The sequence below is a fragment of the Anastrepha obliqua genome, chromosome 1 (genome assembly GCF_027943255.1).
Source record: "Anastrepha obliqua isolate idAnaObli1 chromosome 1, idAnaObli1_1.0, whole genome shotgun sequence".
NCBI classification, from domain to species: Eukaryota; Metazoa; Arthropoda; class Insecta; order Diptera; family Tephritidae; genus Anastrepha; species Anastrepha obliqua.
The window spans coordinates 156242889-156262949 of record NC_072892.1 but is presented as its reverse complement, the minus strand read 5'-3'; the positions used below and the strand labels follow the sequence as shown (position 1 = coordinate 156262949).

At 34.6% G+C, this 20061-nt stretch overlaps 1 protein-coding gene across 2 annotated transcripts; it reads left to right on the top strand.

Moving 5' to 3' along the window:
• The first annotated feature begins 1658 nt into the window (after positions 1-1658).
• Positions 1659-16474, top strand: LOC129253270 (cardio acceleratory peptide 2b). Of its 2 annotated transcripts, XM_054891572.1 has the most exons (4): positions 1659-1669; positions 1949-2055; positions 15668-15829; positions 15920-16474. In XM_054891572.1, the coding sequence occupies exons 2-4, from the start codon at positions 1977-1979 to the stop codon at positions 16162-16164; spliced, it is 486 nt and encodes a 161-aa protein (XP_054747547.1). In that variant the 5' UTR covers positions 1659-1669; positions 1949-1976; the 3' UTR covers positions 16165-16474. The 2 variants fall into 2 exon arrangements, with proteins under 2 accessions (XP_054747547.1, XP_054747546.1); XM_054891571.1 differs by having other exon boundaries at positions 1666-2055.
• The last annotated feature ends 3587 nt before the right edge of the window (positions 16475-20061 follow it).

Genomic DNA, 20061 nt, shown 5'->3' with positions numbered 1-20061 from the left:
ATTTGGCGATGGCGCATTATCATCATGCAAAATCCAAGAATTGTTTGCCAACATTTCCGGCCGTTTGCGACGTACAGCATCTCACGCTTCAAAACGGATAAATAATGTTCTCTATTGACTGTCTGGCCCGATGGAAGGTACTCATGTCAACATCACCTTACCGGTACTTTTTGATCATAGGGTAAGCTTTCTCAGAGTACTTCAGAAACCTTAAAATTTATTTGAGAATAGTCAATTGTACGTCTGAGATCGTACTACCATTACCATCGTAGTAAATTGCGCGCAAAAGGCTTTGGTCAAGACGCATGGAATAAAAGAGTAGCACCTGAGCAACAACAACTTTGCAAGTAATTTGTTTTTGTAAAACTGCTACCAAAAATTGCGTGAGAAAGAGCCAGTCTACTTTGACAATCAAGGCACAAAATCGCAAAATCGGCTGCTCTGGTTCCATCATCTCGAATGGATTCGCCATGGCTTTGAGATGATTACGACGATACAGGCGAATTCAAAAGCAGAAGCTGTTGAAGGTATTTTTAGAATCGCTAAATTTAAATGGTTTTTTGAAGATTTGCGCCTTTCAGTTTATAAATAGAAAATTCCTTGAATTCTCTACTTTTGCCCTCCAGAAATATATGTATGCCTGTATGTCTACCCTTAAAAATCTAAAGCCAACCCATAGCAGCTAAACTTTAAATACATCAAAAATTGAAACTGTATTTGCTGATGTATTCACTTATGTAGGTATGTGTCATAAGCCACCCATACAAATGTATGCTCACTGCGACTCGCAACATCCGGATTGATGCGCAACATTCCAGACAATCGCAAGGGCAGTAGCCGCAGCAGCAGTAGCGCTAGCAACATGATGCTAGAAAGTCTAGGTTTATGCACCTGTTGCAAGCTCTGCGCGAGGATAAGCTGTGCAACAGTGAAGACAAAACTTATGGATCACAAGAATAAATTCGCGCTTAAACCGTTGGGACAGCTATTTGTAGAAAAGCAAAAACAACAAATAAATACAGATATACGAAACAAATGAGGGAGGGGGAAATGAGGGAAGCTGCAAGGACTTACTGAGCATGTTGCCGTTGTTACAAATACGTGTAACACTTCATTCATGCGGCTTAAGTCACATCGCTTTGCATATGGTATAGTTTCAAGGAAAAAATTAAAATACGCCCACAACGATACACACATACATATATGACTGTACATGTGCGCACATGGAAATGTTAACAAAACTCAGTGACAATCAAAATTCTCCACCGCAAAGGGCGCAGCACTACAAATTGGTTACATCTCTTGCAAGTGTAGTGGTGATGTTGCTCACACGCACACTATTTGCACGAGTATACGTAATTGCGCCTAAAAGTCCACATGCGAGTCGCCCATCGACACCATTGGTGTTAGTGTTCCGTTGTGCCATGCGAGGGGTGTTATTGATATCGCCCCTGTTGCTCTTGAAATCGATGTCGATGTTGCTGCCTGTGTTCCTGTTGCTGCTTATGCCCCTGTTGATGCGCTGCTATATTTGTAGCCATGTTGCCACACTGATGCGCTTTGTTGCTTTGCCATTAGCCTGCCGGCAATGGCTTTTGTCTTTTCCGTATAAAAGGACATGCTTTTTCACAGTTATCAAGCATAATTTCGGTGAACGTGGTAAAGCAAAGTACGCGCACAGCAAAAGACAAGCAACAAGCTAAATTGAGAACTTGTGACAATTTGTGACTTCACTCCTTGCTTTGCGCAAAGTACTCGTACTGCTCTAGTACTTGCACACCCATTTCGGCATAGTCACACATTCGTTCGGTGCTCTTTGTTTGTCTGCAAATTAGCGACGGTTATTTTTAAATATTTCGATTTTTTCTTCATAAACTTGTGACAATTGGAATTCAAAGTATTTTTTTGTTTTCTCTTTTGTTTCACTATTTTTATCGCTGTCGGGTAGTTTTGTACGCAACAAAGGATTTATCAAAATGAAGTCTTTCGGCTGTTTGGATTTTATCATTTGCTCGACTGTGGTTGTTGTAGCTTTAGCTGGATTTTCTGAAGCTGGTAAGTGCGCAAAACTAAACTTGCACCTTAAAGGTGTTGTGAAAAGTTCTTTTGTCCAATAATACCAGCGATATTTGGTAATTACAAATAAAATCTTTGGCGAAGAATATTTGAAAGTGACAAAAGAAAAGTGTTGTGCAAACTTTTTCGTTCAAATACACTACAAATAATATAATCCAAAGCGTCTAATTTTATGAAAAAAGTGCAATAATATTAAACTTAACAAAGCAATTATATGACTTTTTCACAACTCAAGCGCTATTAAAAGATAACATTTGGTGATGCCTGCTGAATGAGCCGATGTCAAGTGAGCCAAGTGTTTTGGACATGACCTTCAATTTTCCTAAAAATCGGGTTATTTGTGGGCCTGAGTATAGTAAGAAATAAACTTAAAATTTTTGGGAAAAAGTTTTATAGTTTGGAGATTAGTCGATGAAATTTTTGAAAAAATTTAATAAATTTGAGATAATTTTTTAGCAAAAAATTTTTGTTTAGAATTTTTTTTTGGAATTTTGATACAATAAAAAATTTTTCTAAATAATTTCTAAAACTTTTTTTTTCTAATATTTTTTAGAATTTATTTAGAAAAAAAATTTTTAGAATTTATTTATTCTAAAAAAGATACTAATTTGGAAGAAAAATATTATTTTCCAAAAAACTACTGGAGTTGTACTTTATAGGTATTCTAACAAAATACTAAAAAAAATGTGTTTCTTCCAAATTAACAATTTAGTAATTCTTTTTGAATAAAAACACTTTTTGAATAAAGTTTTTTAGAAACAAATTAATATATTTGTTCAAAGTTTTTGGTACAATATGTAAAACATGTAATGCATGTTGTTGCATTTTGAAAAAAAAATGTTTGGAGAAAACTTAATAATTTGCGATTAAATCAATGCTGAAAATCTTCTTACAGAGTTTTTAAAGAGAAATATCTGCAGTTGTACTTTATATTTTAACATTTTTTTGAGATAAAATTTTTATAAAATTTTTTTTCTTTTAAATTAACATTTTAATCATTTTTTTAGATAAAAATACTTTTGTAAAAAAATGTTAGAAAAGAGTTTGTTTTTTGTTCCAAATTTTTGGTAAAAATTGGTGTTGTCATTTAAAAAAAAAAATTTATATTTTTTAGATTCAATCAATTTTGAAAATGTTTCTATAGATTTTTTTAAAGTGAAATATCATTTTAATAATTTTTTGGCATGAAATATAAAAAAAAAATTTTGTCACCCAAATTAACATTTTAAAAGCTTTTTTAATAAAAATATTTACTGAAAAAATTTTTTTAAAAAGCAATTTCTAGTAAAAATTTGTGTTGTTATCATGCTTGAAAAAAAATTGTAAATTTACTGAAAAGAATTTAATGTGTTTGAGATTTAATCAATGTTGAAAATGTTCTTACAAAGGTTTTTAAAGTGTAAGTACAAACGCAAATATTTTTGAATAAAACTCCAAACTATTAAATTTTTTTCTAAAAAAATATTTCAAAAAGCATTTTTACTCAAAAGAATTATTAAAATGTTAAGCAAATAATTTTTTTGAATAAAAATGCTTTTTCAAAATTTTTTTTTTTGAATAAAATTTAATATTTTGGAGTTTTATTCAATGAAATATTTGCGTTTTTACTTAACACTTAAATAATTTTTTTGTATTATATAAAAATACTTTTTTCAGAAAGAATTTTTTTTTTGTTCCAAATTTTTCGTAAAAATTCCTAATCCTATAAATTTAAAATGAATCAATGTTGAATATGTTCTAATAGAGTTTTTTAAAGTAAAATATATACCGTTCTATTTAACATTTTATTAGTTTTTTTGGAAAAAAATTTTTTTTTAAACAAATAGAAACAATTCAAAAAATTTTTTTGTTTGTTCACAATTTTTACCAAAAATTTAAAGGTTTTAGAAACAAACAGAAACAATTAAAAAAAAATTTTTGTTTGTTTAAAATTTTTACCAATTCTTTATGGTACGAGTATTTAGCATTTTAAGATAATATAATACTATTTTTGGAATTTTTTTTTTTTAATAAATAGAAACAATAAAAAAAAATTTTTTGTTTGTTCAAAATTTTTACCAAAAATTTAAAAGTTTTAGAAACAAACGGAAACAATTAAAAAAACAATTTTTTGTTTGTTCAAAATGTTTACCAATTCATTTTTGAAAAATAGCTTCCCTCCCTAAAGTATTGGAAAAACATTTTCGATTCACACTGCGCAATTTGTTCACATCTATATGAGGCTATTTTTCAAGATATTTACAAAAAATTTTGAACTAAGAAATAAAAATTCTTCGCAAACTAAATTTTTTAAAGCGCATTTATCCAAAAAATTTGATTTTCAAAAACTTAATTCCAAAACTTTCAATATTAAATAAATCTCAAAACGATTAAATTTATTTCAAAACCGTTTCCTTTACTTCCTATAATACTCAAACCCATAAATTAACATATTTGAGGAAAAAATTCAAAACTATGCCCACAATACTTAGATCGCTTGACATGGAATCGCTCCCCTCTTGAAATTTTGTGTTTTGTGGGTTTTAAGAACCTCATTCTTGAAGCTTAATATTTAAGCGATATTAAAATTAGTAAAGGGTGCAAGTTTTTGAAGATATTTATGTAGGTGCCAGTGGTAATCTAAAAACAAACTCGTAAAATATTTAAAATTTAAAAATCTAAGCAAGGAGGGGCAGGAATCTTGGTACTCTTGTAAAATTTGTGGGAAATAAAAATGTATATACACGGTGGGCCACGTAAAATTTGCTTTTTGAATCGGATATAAAAAAACACTAATCAATATTTTTTCAAACTTTTTTTTTTATTTTGAAAATAAAACATTGTCATTTATAAATGAGAAATAGTATCGTTCAACTGCCACGTAGCCCATTCGATCAACCCAATTTTTAAGCACATTTTCGATTGTTTGGGCTCCAATTTCATGAATGGCAACATCGATTTCGTGTTTTAAAGCGACAATCGTCTCTAGATGGTTCGCATAGCATTTGTCCTTAACGGCTCCCCACAGAAAATAGTCCAACGGGCTTAAATCACAGCTCCGAGGCGGCCAATTGATATCGGAATTTCGGCTGATTATCCGGTTTTCAAAAACGGTAGCCAAAAGTTCGAGTGTAACTTTGGCAGTGTGACAAGTTGCACCGTCCTGTTGAAACCAAAATAAAATAGATCAAAGCAGATTCAATGGAAAAGCCGTTGCATACTTGAATACCAATTCGATATCATTTAAAGCGCCAATGACATGGTTGGTTGGTTGAAGTTGTGATTCACCAGGAATCAAATAAGCGCTTTCGCACCATTTTATTGCCGCATCCCCGATACCAACTTGTTTAACAGTTATTTAGAGCATGACTATATCCAGTCTGCGCTGTTGAGAAACTTTATAAGGTGTTCACGTCTATACCGGCCTGCTCTTTGAGGTTTTTAAAAAGCGATGTGCCAAGCGTTAACCTCCTCGCTTTCCCTAGGGCAGGGTATTCACAGAGAAAGTGGAAGACAGTTTTCTTTTTAACCGGTTGATTACAACTATGGCAGTATATATTAAAAGGGATACCCATTTTGAGAATGCCAATGGTATACGCACACATATAAAAAAAAGATGTCGAGTTCTATTGCTAATCAAATTATTTCGAAAATTTGGACTCGATAATAAATAGACTGTATACGTCGATGTGGCAGAAAACATATTCTAGAAGGAGACATACCTCGAAAACAAGAAAAATCGCAATGCATAGCCAGTGAAAGCCAACATAAATTCTCATTCAGATCTTCTATCAGAAACTATCGCCTGCGGTGTAAATCTGCCATATGAAAATTTACAGAATTTTGCTGTGTCTTATGTGCTAGAGACTTTGCTGATTAGCTTACTTATGCATAGGCTTCATAACAAAATATACAAGCATAGAAATATACTGAAATGCAAATAATTATTCAAATGTCTGACAACCTTATTCTCTTTTAGAACCAAAAGAATTAATAAAATATGATTTTAAAATCTTATTTAAAAAAATAATTATATATCTAATCACTTTCGTTGCTCTACTGGCATGCATTAGTGTATTATCTTCATGAAAAACCAATCTCGTGAAAGAGTTATTCTCAATTAACTGCTTGAGAAACTGTTCAAGTATTCCAACGTATCACCCACTATCAATTAGGGACAGACAAAAGTGAATTCAAAGGGCTTGGGTATTAAAAATGCCTTCTAACACCAAATAGAAGATTTTATGAGTATTTTATTGGGTATTTTCGAAAAATTGTCACGCCTCGTCAATACTAGATAGCCACCTGTGCCACCTTTCTTTTCCGAAACTTTGTTAAATTCAGGTTAGTCACGCAATTTAATGTTTTATTTAAAGGTTTTGTATCAGCAAATGGGATTACATGTCTTGACAAATTTTGTCTATTTTACTTGTTGTTGCTTAATTATTTTTTTATTTGAGTGCTCCAACCAAACCCATATAAATCCAATTTTGATATTGTATTATTAAATTGTAAATTAAAAAACATTCCACAAACTTTCTAGAAAAAAAATTTCGTATGCAGTTGTATAGCCCAATAAATTTTGTTTTACTAAAGCACAAATTTGTAGTTGCTCAAAAAGTAATTTGATTTTTTAAATATTTTTTCTTGGCGGTGTTACTCATTTTCTCCATATAAAAAATTTACGACATTTTTGTGTTTTAAATAACTGTGTGGAACTCAAATTCCCCAACGAAAGTTAAGCTTAAGTAAAGCAACTAAACTAAAGAACAAAGAAATTTTACTGGCTTTTTAGAAAGAACTCTCAACTGAGCTTGGAAAATAAAGTGACCATATACAAAATAGATAGATATGTTATGTTTTGTTATGTTATGTTGTGTTATGCCATTTTTTGGTTGTACTAAATAATGTATTGTTATGTTCTTTTATGTTTCGGTATGTTATGTTGTGTTAAGCTATTTTCACTTATTTTATGCTGTACTGTTATATTATTTTGTGTGTTGATTTGTTTTTGGCGTGTTTAATGGGAAAGTGATGCGTATAACACAGCCACTCCTTCCCATTTACCAAGCTCCAACCACTGTTCTCAACTTACTGTTTCGAATTTGGTTCTGCTAACGAGGTTCTATCCACCGACTCAAGGCGGTACGAGTATAACCACTCCATCAGCGAGAAAGACATTCCTCCGCCTTTGGCAGCTGCGACGTGGAGGATGCACCGCGCGCTGGTCGTCTTGAAGACTTTAAATCCAACGCCTTGCTCGAACTCGTGGAAGCTGAGCCAAATTTAACAGTCGATATGATAGCTCGGTTGGGAAAGGTTTCAAAGCTGGGAAAATAGGTTCCGCATAGACTTTCCGTCGCCAACCTACAGCAGAGAGTGAAGTGTGTTCTCAGCTGGAAATGAAAGTTTTTTGAACCGTATCGTTACTGGTGATGAAAAATGGGTCCTTTACTATAATCCTGTTTGCAAACGCCAATGGTTAGATAAAGATGAACCACCAGAAACGACCCCTAGAGATGGCCTTCACCCCAAGAAGATTCTCCTCTCTATTTGGTGGGATATGGCCGGTATTGTTTATTATGAACTTCTGGAACCAAACCAGACGATAACTTCTGATTATTATTCCCATCAGCTATCAAACCTGAATGAGGCACTTAAAAGACGTAAGACAAACATTAGGCAAGCTCCACAAGCTCGGATGGGAGCTAATGCCGCATCCACCATACTCTCCGGATATTGCACCTTGGGATTATCACCTTTCCGTGGACTTCAATCCCATATGAGTAACAAGAACTACTCCTCAAAAGAAGCTTTAAAAAGGGATATCGAAGCGGTTTTGGCTCCAAGGACAAAAAATTTTTTGAGCAGAGAACTAAAAACTTTAAACATCTTTTTTATTAATTTTAAAACCACCTTTAAAAACGCATGAACTTGTGGACTGACCTGATATGCGTAATATATATATAATATATTTTGTGTGCTATGCAATGTTTCTTTTTTTTGTATTATATTATTGTATTTTTTTTTTTTTTTTTTTTTTATTATTTAGTCTATTCGTACAGAATAGAGAAAATTAAAAAAAGGCTAGTAATTAAACTGCAGAGAATTGAATTTAAAATACTCAAAAAATTGACTTTGACAGTGAAAAAACGTTATGTTACTCTATGTTATGTTTTGTTATGTTACATTATGTTTCAAAACCAACTAAAATACATGTTTATTATTAATTTTTTTTTTAATATTCGACTCTTAAAGGAGAAACGAAGCAGTAACGCCTTCAGAACCATGGCTCTAGTGCTTGTGCCAAAACCATGCCTTCAAAATTTTAAAATGTAATATTATTAATAAATTATAATATATGAAATTAGTATATAATCCACGCATGCTTCAATACTTTATTTCGTTCATAATGAGTTTCACAAAACTCTTGCAAGGCTCGCTTTCATAAATCAAAAAACATTTCACAAGCATTTTTTTTAAAGTGTCAAAATCACATCTACAGCAAACAGAGAGAAAGAACTCAAAAGCATTACAATTGGGTCACACTTACCTACATTTGGAACACTTCTCTTGTACCCAAGAGAATACAAAGAAATTTCAACAATTCCTCCCAAATGATAAATGAGGTTATGAAATTAAAATTGGTTAAATTTTTATTTTAATCGGAATGGATTAAACAAACATATCTCTCCAGCAAGCGTCGCTGAAACACGAAGCTATAAAACTTTACTGCAACTAGAAAAGTCTATTATGAGTACTTCAAAAATATAAGCACATAATTTTCGTTGGACGAGAGTAACGCCCACTCTGCATATTACAACACTTAAAACTAATAACGACATCAATTCAAAACTTCCGTGCATATAACTATTTGCCGTATATTTCTCCAAGTTAGCTAGTAAAACTTGCTTGAAGAGTTCCATTAAAAAAAAAACTAAAAATAATAGCCATTTCATTCAAAATCTTACTCAGTTTTATTCGTCAACAAATCTGCGACCTGCAAATTTAAGCACAATTGGCAAGCAGCGCAATTCTAAAATAGTCAAACAATGAGATTAACCACAATTTGACGTGAACCATTAAGAAATAGATCAAACATTTCATGCTATTATACTACAATACCTACACACACACTTGCAAATATATTGGCAAACATCAATCGCTCTGCAGGCTACTGAATTCTGTTGGCATCACCAACAGCGCTCTCCGGCAGCCAGCCACTGCGTATAAGCAACACCATTTCCTTAGCATGTCCGGCCAATATGGAAACGAACTGTGGAGTATTTAGACGATGTTTGCATTCTTCTTTGTTTTTCCAGCTAATGCTACAAATAGCATAAGTTGTGTACATTTTCACCTATTTTTCTTCCGGAATTGGTGCCATCAATGCTAATACGGATACTTCTGCTGTTTTAATGGCAGTTGCTTGTGTTGTTGCTGAGATTGTTCGTGCTCGTAATTTGTTTAAATTTAGTGTTGAATTTGCATAGATTTCCCATGAAAACCACGTTAAGCTTAGTTGATTGCTTTAAATTGCTTTAACACAGAGACAGTTGCGGAAATCTGCAGCAGAGTTTCATTTGCATCTACGGCACTTCGTTTGGAATCCACCTGAGTGCTTACCAACCAGCAGCTATTTTCACTTTGCTTACATTAATTAATTATTATACGGATAGAAATATTTCTCTTTTTAATTAATTTAAAAAAATCAAAAGTACTGTAGTTTAGTGGTTGTAAGCAAACGTAGTTTGTACAAGATGATGCTATGAAGCTTTCATCGTTGGTTGGATGAAATTTTCCAAATTTACGATTTGATATTCTGGTTTGGTCAACATTTCCCTTTGAAACCACTAAAATCGTACTACTAAGCCCAGTGAGTGGCATGTATTAGAGGGTTAATTGTAATAGGAAGGTGTTACTTATTTTAGGGTGCCATCAAGGGTAAAGCACATAATTATCTGCGCACATGACGAGCACCACCCACATTATTATTTAGAAAAAAAACCCTGGATGAGCATAAAATTAAGAAATTATATTTGCTCTTGCCCGCTATTAATACGCTGGGTAAAATATGACGCGACTGCGAGCTTTATTTAAGATGTTTCGAATTGTCCAATTTGGGTCAAGGATGCACAGTTTTGTTGTATAATTTATTGGTTGATTCATAATGCCTCTCTCATGGAAGTCCTGGTCCTGATTGACGAAAAACTCTAGTAATCGATTTTCAAAACCTTCTCTTGATGCCAATTTCTTATCACTCAGGAAGTTTTTTAAAGAGAGAAAGAGGTGGTAGCTGCTTGGTTCCAGGTCCGGACTATATGGTGGAGGTGTTAAAACTTCCCAATCAAACTCCCGGAATTTTCGAACACAACACAACCCCTCTTCTGTTGGCTAATTCTAGTAATTTCTGCTCTATAGCTAGTTTCAAATGGTTCAGTTGTTGAATTTGTCTGAACTTAGTGTTTGGCCTCATAATAAATGACCCCTGCCAAGTCACAACAAATACACAGTACAGGGTTTGATTGAAAAGTAATGAGCCTTCCCGTGCGGAGCGTCTGCCAAGCGATCAACCGAATCGGCTGGTGGGGGAAAATGATCGTTGGACCTTCCCCTTCCACTAGAAACCGTTTCGCGCGTAAAAGCTATTTTAAAAGTGTGTTAGGATTTTGCAGTGGCGAAAATGCAGCGATCGTTGGAGCAACGTTACTCGATGAAATTTTGCGTAAAGCTAAACAGTTTGTACCTCCAGGAAACACTGTAAACGCGGCATTTTACAAAGAAGTGCTCCTTCGGCTGAAAAACCGCGTCATCCGGGTTCGGCCCGACCTCGTGAACAATTGAACCCTTCATCACGACAATGCGCCGGCGGACACCGCCTTGCTCTGCACCGCTGGATTGGCTAAGATGGGAGTTCCGGTGCTTCCCCACCCTCCCTACAGCCCAGACCTGTCCCCTCCGGGCTTCTTCTTGTTCCCGCGCCTGAAAAGAAAGCTGAAGGGGCGGCGTTTCGACTCCATTGAGGCGATCCAAAAAAATGTGACAGCCGAATTGAACGCGATTCCGACGGATAAGTTTAAAATATGTTTCCTGTAGTGGAAAGACCGCTACCAGCGGTGTATTGACGCTTAAGGGTCCTATTTTGAAGAATATTAGTTGTATAAACCAAAAGGTTTAATTAAACTGCTAAAAAAAAATAAGGCTCATTACTTTTCAATCAAACCCTGTAGAACCTTCCTGGCTGTTAGCTGTGAGCTGATTTTGCCACCATTTAGCTGGTTCAACACGCTTTGACCAAAACCATTTTCATACAATATTGTCGGATGTGATCCACTTCTCATTCCCAGTCATAATACGTTTAAGCAATTTGACCAAGGCTTCCTCTTCTTCTTAATTGGCGCGATAACCGCTTACGCGATTTTAGCCGAGTTTAATAAAGCGCACCATTCGTTTCTTTCTCGTGCTAACCGGTGCCAGTTGGACACACCAAGTGAAGCCAAGTCCTTCTCCACCTGATCTTTCCAACGCAAAGGAGGCCTTCCTCTTGCTGCTGGTACCGCAATCAAATACTTTCAGAGCCGGCAGATGAAAATTCGATTCATCTTGTTTTTTGGTGTCAATTGTTGTGGCACCCAATCATCGAGCTTGTTTTTGAATCCATCTTTACGTAAATGTTTTACAACTGCTTATGGTTGATCCTGAACTCCTGGGCGATGCTACGACTACTAACATATCGATCAACTTGGATTATTTCTGTGATTTTGCCGATCCTTTTGACATTAATGACATTTTCTTTAACATCAAAAATTCCTGAACGGAATCAACGAAAATTGCACGTAAGTATCGGCACCATAAACACCATTCCCAATTTCAGCAGCCTGGCTTGCATTTTCGTCTTTATCAAAGAAAAGCTGTAAAATGTAATGATTTCCCTTTGTTGACTTCCATTGTTGACACCCTGTAACTCAAAACTGAATAGAACAAACAAAAAAACAGCAAAAGACTTTTTTAGTGTGAAATGCCACTTTTACAACTAGCATAAACCTAAAACTGTGTGATTGACACTTTACGAGATATCGATCACTACAGCCTTCTAAGAAGAAATTTCTTCCAACTGTCTGATATAGCAAATATTTTCAGGCAAAAGTGTTTACCATAATCAAAACCTCTCTCTCTCAAAATATGTATATTTTTGTGTAAGAATTTGTATTCAAGCGTACACTTGCGAAAAGCCATGCTAACCCTACCCGAAAATACCTACCACCGAACTAGTCCACTTCTAGAACTATTACTAAATCCATTTTTATTTTATTTCACTCTTTTCATATAAGAAAATTTTTGTGAATATTTATCAATAATTTAATTTAACGAGCCAGCATTAAATTCAATACTCCTCTCGTAAAAACTAAAAGGATAGAGTGAAAAAAAATAATAATAATATGATAATAATAATAATAAAAAATAGGTGGGGGCATGAAGTATTAGAGTAATATTTAAGAGGTGGTAAAATCCAGGGCTCGATATTTTTCACATATTTTCAATTCGATAATGCGGTGACGAGAATAGCTAAAGCAAAAACCTATCGCGGATTTGCTGAAATTTCCCCAAGAGTCCACCTCATCTAATGAATACGTCCAACATTTCAACGAAATCGTAGCTCCTTTAAAAAACGAATGGTAGTTCACTTATACAGATGGATCTGAAACAGACACCAGTACATCGTTTACAGGCACAAATCTGCTTGGTGTCACAAACTCAGTCAGTGCTTTACCTTCCTACTGCTCATCATTAACAGCGGAAGCAGCTGCATTGCTTGAAGCTGCACTTTATGCTTCTGACAAAGGCGGCAAATGCATTATTTGCAGCGATAGTAAACTGTAATGTGCGCTCAATTGAGCCATTCTGACAAAACTCCATTGACCACGGAAATCCGAAATAAAAAACTTCGATAAGGATCATGTGGGCAACGAGTACGCTGATACCACCAAGCCGCTCAAAATCCCTTCACTTCAGTGCACATTTTACTATCAAAGATACACTTCACACAAAAATTAGGGGAACAGTAAAATTTCCTAAATTTCTTAGTGATTTTTGAAAAGCTGTATCTCGGTGAAAAATGGTAGCACGGAGTTCTGACAAAAAGCAATTTGAAGCTATAAATTTCTAGTTTTAAGGTCTTTGAGCAAAAGTTTTTTTTAACGGTTATTTTGTAATCGTCAGTTAAATGGTGACACAAAAATTTTCGAAATGTTTCCCTTTTTTTTTGATTGCACAGGCTTGGCAAAATTTTTCTGACTAAAACTAGCCATACAATCAACTAGCTTGATTATTTAGCTTCAATTTGCTTTTTTGGAATTCTCACTACAATCATTTTCTCTGAGATATCCGCATTTTTACTAAACGTACAATAGTCAATGGATTAATTACCAACACCACTACAAAAGTACAATCCTACTGGCATCCATTCCATATATCCTACACACATTCCTTCTCAGAACCGCAAGATATTTACACGCCTTGGAATCGGTCACACTATAGCCACCATGTTCCAAGCCTAAACGGCACAGTCAAACCAGACTGCCCTTTTTGCAACTAAAACGACTACTCTACAACACACCTCCTCGATACCTGCCCAGGATTGAACAAGACTAGAAATGCAATACATCGTACCCTTGAACTTTCAAATCTACTCAAAAACACAGATGACAATAGCATTAACTTAATTTGTGAATTTATTAAACTAACTAAATTAGAACTTAAACTTTTTGCGAAAAGTATATAAAGTTATAATCCACTCAAACTGACGCTACCCACTCATCTGTTAACACTTCCTCAACTACCCTCTCCGATCCTCTTATATAGTTACTTATCTATATTATTACTTTAGTTTATAATACGATAACCCAAAGCCCCTTGCAGCCAGTGCTTCTTTCGTAAGTGGAATAGGTATAAATAACTGTCACTCTTTTAAATAAATAAATAAAAAAAATAATAATTTTTAAGTTTTTTTCCAATATTTTTCTCTTACCAGTTGGTGGTCACTTTATATACTTTTATGGGTGCCTGGCCGTGCTCCGCCTCCTTTTTGTGGTGTGCATCTTGATGTTTTCCACAGATGAAGCGACCTGTTGTTTTACGCCGCCTCCGAACGGCAGATAATATTTTTTGAGTAACTTTATGGTAATGAAAAAGAATAAAATTTTGTATTAAAATACAAAAGTCGCACAATAATTCATATAAATTGAATTCGCAAATACGGCCTAGTTTCCAACACTCCAACTTGTTTCATCTCGATCCGATTCGAAAAAATATTTTTTATGTTATTTTATTGTCAACAATTTATAAATTTGTGATTATTCCATACTTACTAAAGTGAGCACAGCCTTCATTTGCAAAGGGTGGTCAATTTAGTGGTATCGGAAATAAAACAACGAAAATTCAAATTCTTTATTACTTTTGTGTAGAACCATTCATGACATTTATTTTTTAAATCCCTTTCAAACAGTAACCGCAACTGCGCCATCATTTGGTCATCCGGAAACACCAATTGTGAGTAACTCCCTGAAGGACTTCGGCCGGTGTCTCATGAATAACTTTAGTAATTTTGGCTTCCAATGCCTCAATCGAAGCTGGTTTATCCACAAAGCATTCAGACCTTGCATACCCGCACAAATAAAAGTCTAAAGCTGTGATATCACACGATCTTGGTGGGCGATCCACTGGTCCGAGACGAGAGATAAATTTCTCACCGCCACAGTAAATCCACTGTTTCACGGCCTGTATGGCAAGTAGCGCCGTCTCGTTCGAACCAAATGTTGTAGAGATCACGAGCTTCAATTTCTCAGATCGACAAGTCGTTTATACGTTTATCATGGCGCGATAGCGTTCACCATTCAATGTTACATAGGCTGCTTCAAACGGTTGTTTTCAATGAATGTAGTCGTTATTTTTGAATGGCTTTGGGTTGCTTTTCAGCCCAAATTCAACAATTTCTTATTGAAGTAGCCATTAAACCAAAAATGGGCCTCATCGTTGAACAAAATCCGTACACCATAATTTGGCCTGAGCGCGCGATGAACACTTTTCACAGAGTCTCGATTCTCGTGAAACAATTTTACGATTTATAAACGTTTTTGATTTATAAACTTTCCATAATGAAATCTCAATGAATACTAAAAAAAATGATGTATTTAGTTTAACAGTAGCCACGCGTGATCTGTCGAAAAACCCCCATTAGAAAAAATACCTCCAATCTGTTCACCCTTTACATCTGCCTTTGCAAAATTATTTTCTGTCGATTTATCGCCATAATTTAAATACTCCCAGTCCGCCAATCGCCATGAGTACGCACTGGGGAATAGAGCAACACATTTGCATAGTAAAAAATCTTTGCTATATTGGAAAGCACAAATACATATGTATGAACACACATACACACAAGCGCGCAAGCATTCGAATCATGGATATCTTCTGTACAAATTCGTTTATTTATTTACTTTCCAATTCGCAAGCTCGAATTCGCAGCCCGCAAATTTGCGATTTATTTACTTAACATTTAAATACAGCAACAAAGCCAATAATAATTTGTATACAAAAATGCTATCCATTACAGAGTTGGAGCAAAAAAATCGTCGCACGGCCGGCGGACCTTCCGGACTCATAGCATTCCCGCGCGTCGGCCGCAGCGATCCCAGCCTGGTCAATAATTTGCATGAGGCTGACATTTCAGCGTTCAGCGACAACATGTACCCGGCATCTGTGGAAGACTACGAAGGTAGGTTTGCTAATGCATAACAATTAGAATGTCAGAGTGTGCGTAAAAATGCTAATTGATTTGACTTTTTATTGAAAAAACAAAAAACAGTTGAATATCCAAAAAGCGAAATAAAACGCGCCAGTTTGATTGCTTTCCCACGTGTGGGACGCAACGACGCGCAATTACGCAAATGGGCGCGCATTATGGCGCTACAACAGGCGCTGAACAAGGGCACCGGCCCCAGCGCTACCTCTGGCCTTTGGTTCGGCCCGCGCTTGGGTAAGCGCAGCGTTGACGCACAACAACACCAACAGCCTAAGTCAACGGGCAGCGGCCAAAAGGAGCTCTATTAAGCAGCAACGCACAAAGCCGTGCAAGTTAAAGCAAATAACAACAACAAAAATATACCAACGACGTTGACGAAACTGCGCACAAACGTTTAGGACGACGACTATGGATCTAATGAAACCCAACTACCAGTTACCCAATTGTAAAGTTAGCGAATATTGAATGGAAGCGAGCATAAGTTTTATGCAAAAATAAACAAACACAACTTTTTTTTTAGAAATGTAATTTATAAGAAAATTGCGTAAAAAATGTACCTAAATAAAAAATAAAAATAATAATTAAGGCGAAAAAAGGTTTTTCGTGGACACAAAGCAGGCAGAAGGTTCGGAGGCTACGAAAAAAAATTTAAATAATTTATAAAGAGATCAATTTTTAAATTTATTGGCTTTGTAAAATATGCGCTCCAAATTTATGCCTCATTTTATATATTTGTTGTAAAAATAGAAAAAAAAGTATTTAATAAAATTTGACGAAGAAAACAACGTATGTAACCAAAAGTGCATAAAAAACATTTAGTAAATAAAAATAAATAATAAAAATAAAAATAAAAAATAAAAATTGCTTTCATTGCAAAAGTGTTGTTTTTGTAATATCTTCTTCAACTGGGCTGGTGAGGGCTTTCATTGGAATGCAGCGGCGGCAACAATAAAACCAAACTCAGATATGTGTATGTGTATGTATCCATCTCTCCACTACACACAAACGCCCACACCCACAAGCACACGCAAGCACCGAAATGCATTGCAATGAAAGTCCTTTTGAAATTGAAATAAAACGCAACACATTTGCAATGGCACGGCAACAACACGTCACAGTGACTGCATCTACAACTGCGACTTCGTCAAGGAATTTAAAATCAAAAAGTTGCTATGGCACAAAAATTCAAATAAAAAAATACGAGCAAACGAAGCGTTTCAAAAACCCTAAAAAAAACCAAAAAAGAAAATAACAAAAAAAACCCAAATTCAATGAAGAAAACCAAAACTATTTATGACAAAAATGCCTAATAAGAATTATACAAAACTGTCTTGAAATACACGAAAGGCGTACGCGACCACAAAATTTATTACAAATGATTATTTACTTACATATGTATGTACACATACAACAAAGCGAAATGATAACAAAAAAAAATATAGCGAAATTATATTAATATTTTTAAATCAGTATTATTGTAATTGTTATTTTTTGACAAACTAAATAAAAAAGAAAAAAAAAGTATTTTATTTTATTGCAATTAATAAAAAGGCACTCAGAATGGTGCAAAATACATTTTTAGTTTTTTTTTGGTGCCAAGAAAATATCAAAGTTTTTACCCATAATAAACGTAGATTGTGTGAAAAGTCCGCGCAGTCCATCGCTCTCATCGGCAGAGATATGGCACTACTAGCACGCACTGCGCTTATGTTTAGTTAGAATCAGCTCTTGGAACGACACATACCAAATTTCAGCCAGATCGGGCAATTTTTTTATGTTTGGCATTTGTTTGAATCGAGGAAGTCGTGTGATTTTCCTTTTCCATCACGACAGCGCACCAGCTCACGCCTCAGCATTTGTGATTGAAAAATTAATGGAAATAGGGCTCCAACTCGTTTCACATACCTCTTTTCCACTACACTTGGGTCTGTCAGTTCGAACTACTATTTGTCCCCAAAAATTCAAAGGAATGGCTCCCGGGAAGGGATTTTATTCAAACTAGTAAGCGATCGCAGAAGCGAATGGCTATTTCTCAAACTTACACAAATCCTATTATTCGGAAGGGATCAGGAACAAAGAGCAGCGTTGGACGAAGTGTGAATTTAAAAGTAAAATTAAAGTAAAGTGAATTTATGGGGTTATATACAGTTAGAAGACCAAAAAAAGCGAAGCTTCCAGAATTTTTTCTGAGAAAACTTTTAAATTTATTGATCTAAAAATTTGCATTTTAAGACTTTGTATTAGTAAAAGTATTTATTTGAAAAGGAGCTACAACTGATCTCCGGAAGCTCCTGTCAAAAAAACCTTTTGTAGTTACCACAATATCTCTGAACTAGGTCCTCTGAAATTAAAAAACCAAATATGTTTCGTTAAAGTAATGTAAATCTAGTAATTAAACGAAGAAATAAGCGAAATAATTTTTTTTTGACAAAATGGCGGTTTCTCAAAAGAAAAAAATCGATTTATGTCCAAAATTTCGACCTTAAATTGTTGATATATTAAAAAAATATTTATAGTGAGAAAAAATATATTGTATTTAAGAAGCTCGTGTTAAAATTTGAGAGTAATCTGTTTAGCCGTTTTCGAGTAATGTTGGTCACCGACTTTGAAAACACCATTTGAAAAAAATGCGTTGAAATTTGAAAAGCACTTTACATAGGATAAAAATAGGATAAAACGCCTTTTAAAATTTGCGTGTAACTTCGAAAATATTCATTGGTGATATTAAATTTTCTGAGTGTACTCTTAAATATATTTACATTAAGAAAATAAAATAAAAATGCCCTTATGTAAAGACATCAAAGTTTTTTTTTAAGAAGAAGACCCTCAATCATCTTTGCATTTAATTATTTTATTTAATTAGAGTTTGAAGTCTTCCTCAAAACACGATTCAGAAACAATTCCTTTTTCAATCTTGATCTGTGAAATTTTTATTTAAAAAATCTCCTAAAAGAGATGCTGTATCTATCCATTGTTCCATGAAGGTATACCAGACTAGCGCTGCTTTTTTTCTGCTCTACTTTACGAACTGATATATCATCAATAGAAACATATTGCTGTAATGTATGTTTTAATAATGCTCTGTTTACAGAGGTCCTTCAAATTTTCTAAAATTTGGTTTATTTGTAGGCTTTAGTATAATAGGAAATAAAGTAAGACAATTTTGAAAGTTTAATAATTTTAAAACTTATTCAAAACCGAAATTTTTTGTTCTAGAATTCTTTAAAGTGAAATATCTTCCGTTTTTTCCACATTTTTATCATTTTTTTTAACTGTAGACAATATATAAAAATGCTGGAATATCAGCCTGAAAAATGCTAGACCATTTGGTTCAAATTATCAATTGATTTTCAAAATTTTTCGAAGCAAATATCACCTGCCTCATTGGAGTTTCTGATCACAGTAGCATAGCAAGAAATTCCTGGGCTGATGAGCTAGCTAGGCAGATGGGGACTTCTCTGCGAAATGAAAGAATTGAGGTTCCCTTAAAAGCATGTGGTCTGTTTCCGGAAAGATGGACTTCGCGTCAACTCAAGCGCTGGGTTAGTTCGCGAATGTGTAAAGTTGCGAGATCCTTCTGCCCACGTTGCAAAGAACTTCTGAAGCTAACAAAACCGCAGTTCTCTAATTTTTTGGGCATCATTACAGGATATTGTCCATTAGGTATACATGCGGTGAGACCAGGCACTGCTTCAAGTCCACTCTGCAGCAATTGGTCTAGGCACACTTTTTTGCAACACCTGCGGATATAGCAGTTTTAGATATCACACACATGGCGAATTTTATTAGCAGCTTTAAGCGGTTAACGGAGTTGTATTTAGCCACCGTTTGGCTGTCATCCTTCTCTAATCCAAGGCCCACTCTTCCGTTTTCGCCTTTGGCCAGAATTGGCATATCTGAATTTTACTATTTGTCCAAGTAGACTTTTACAAGGGCAGCCATTTAACATAACCTGATTACCTCATCAACTAATTCGGATGCCGTCTCTTGAGGGCATCGTACAATTTCTAAACTTGTTGGTTATATTTGTTAAATAGCAAACCATACAACATAGTAAGCCTTAAAATTGTATAAGCTTCGAGAAGGTCACTTATAGACTTATTCAATGAAACGAGGTGCCCATATTGCATTAATATTTATTTATTTGCAGGAATCTAACTGTCTTCTGAAAAACTACATATAAACTATTAAAAACTCCAAAAATA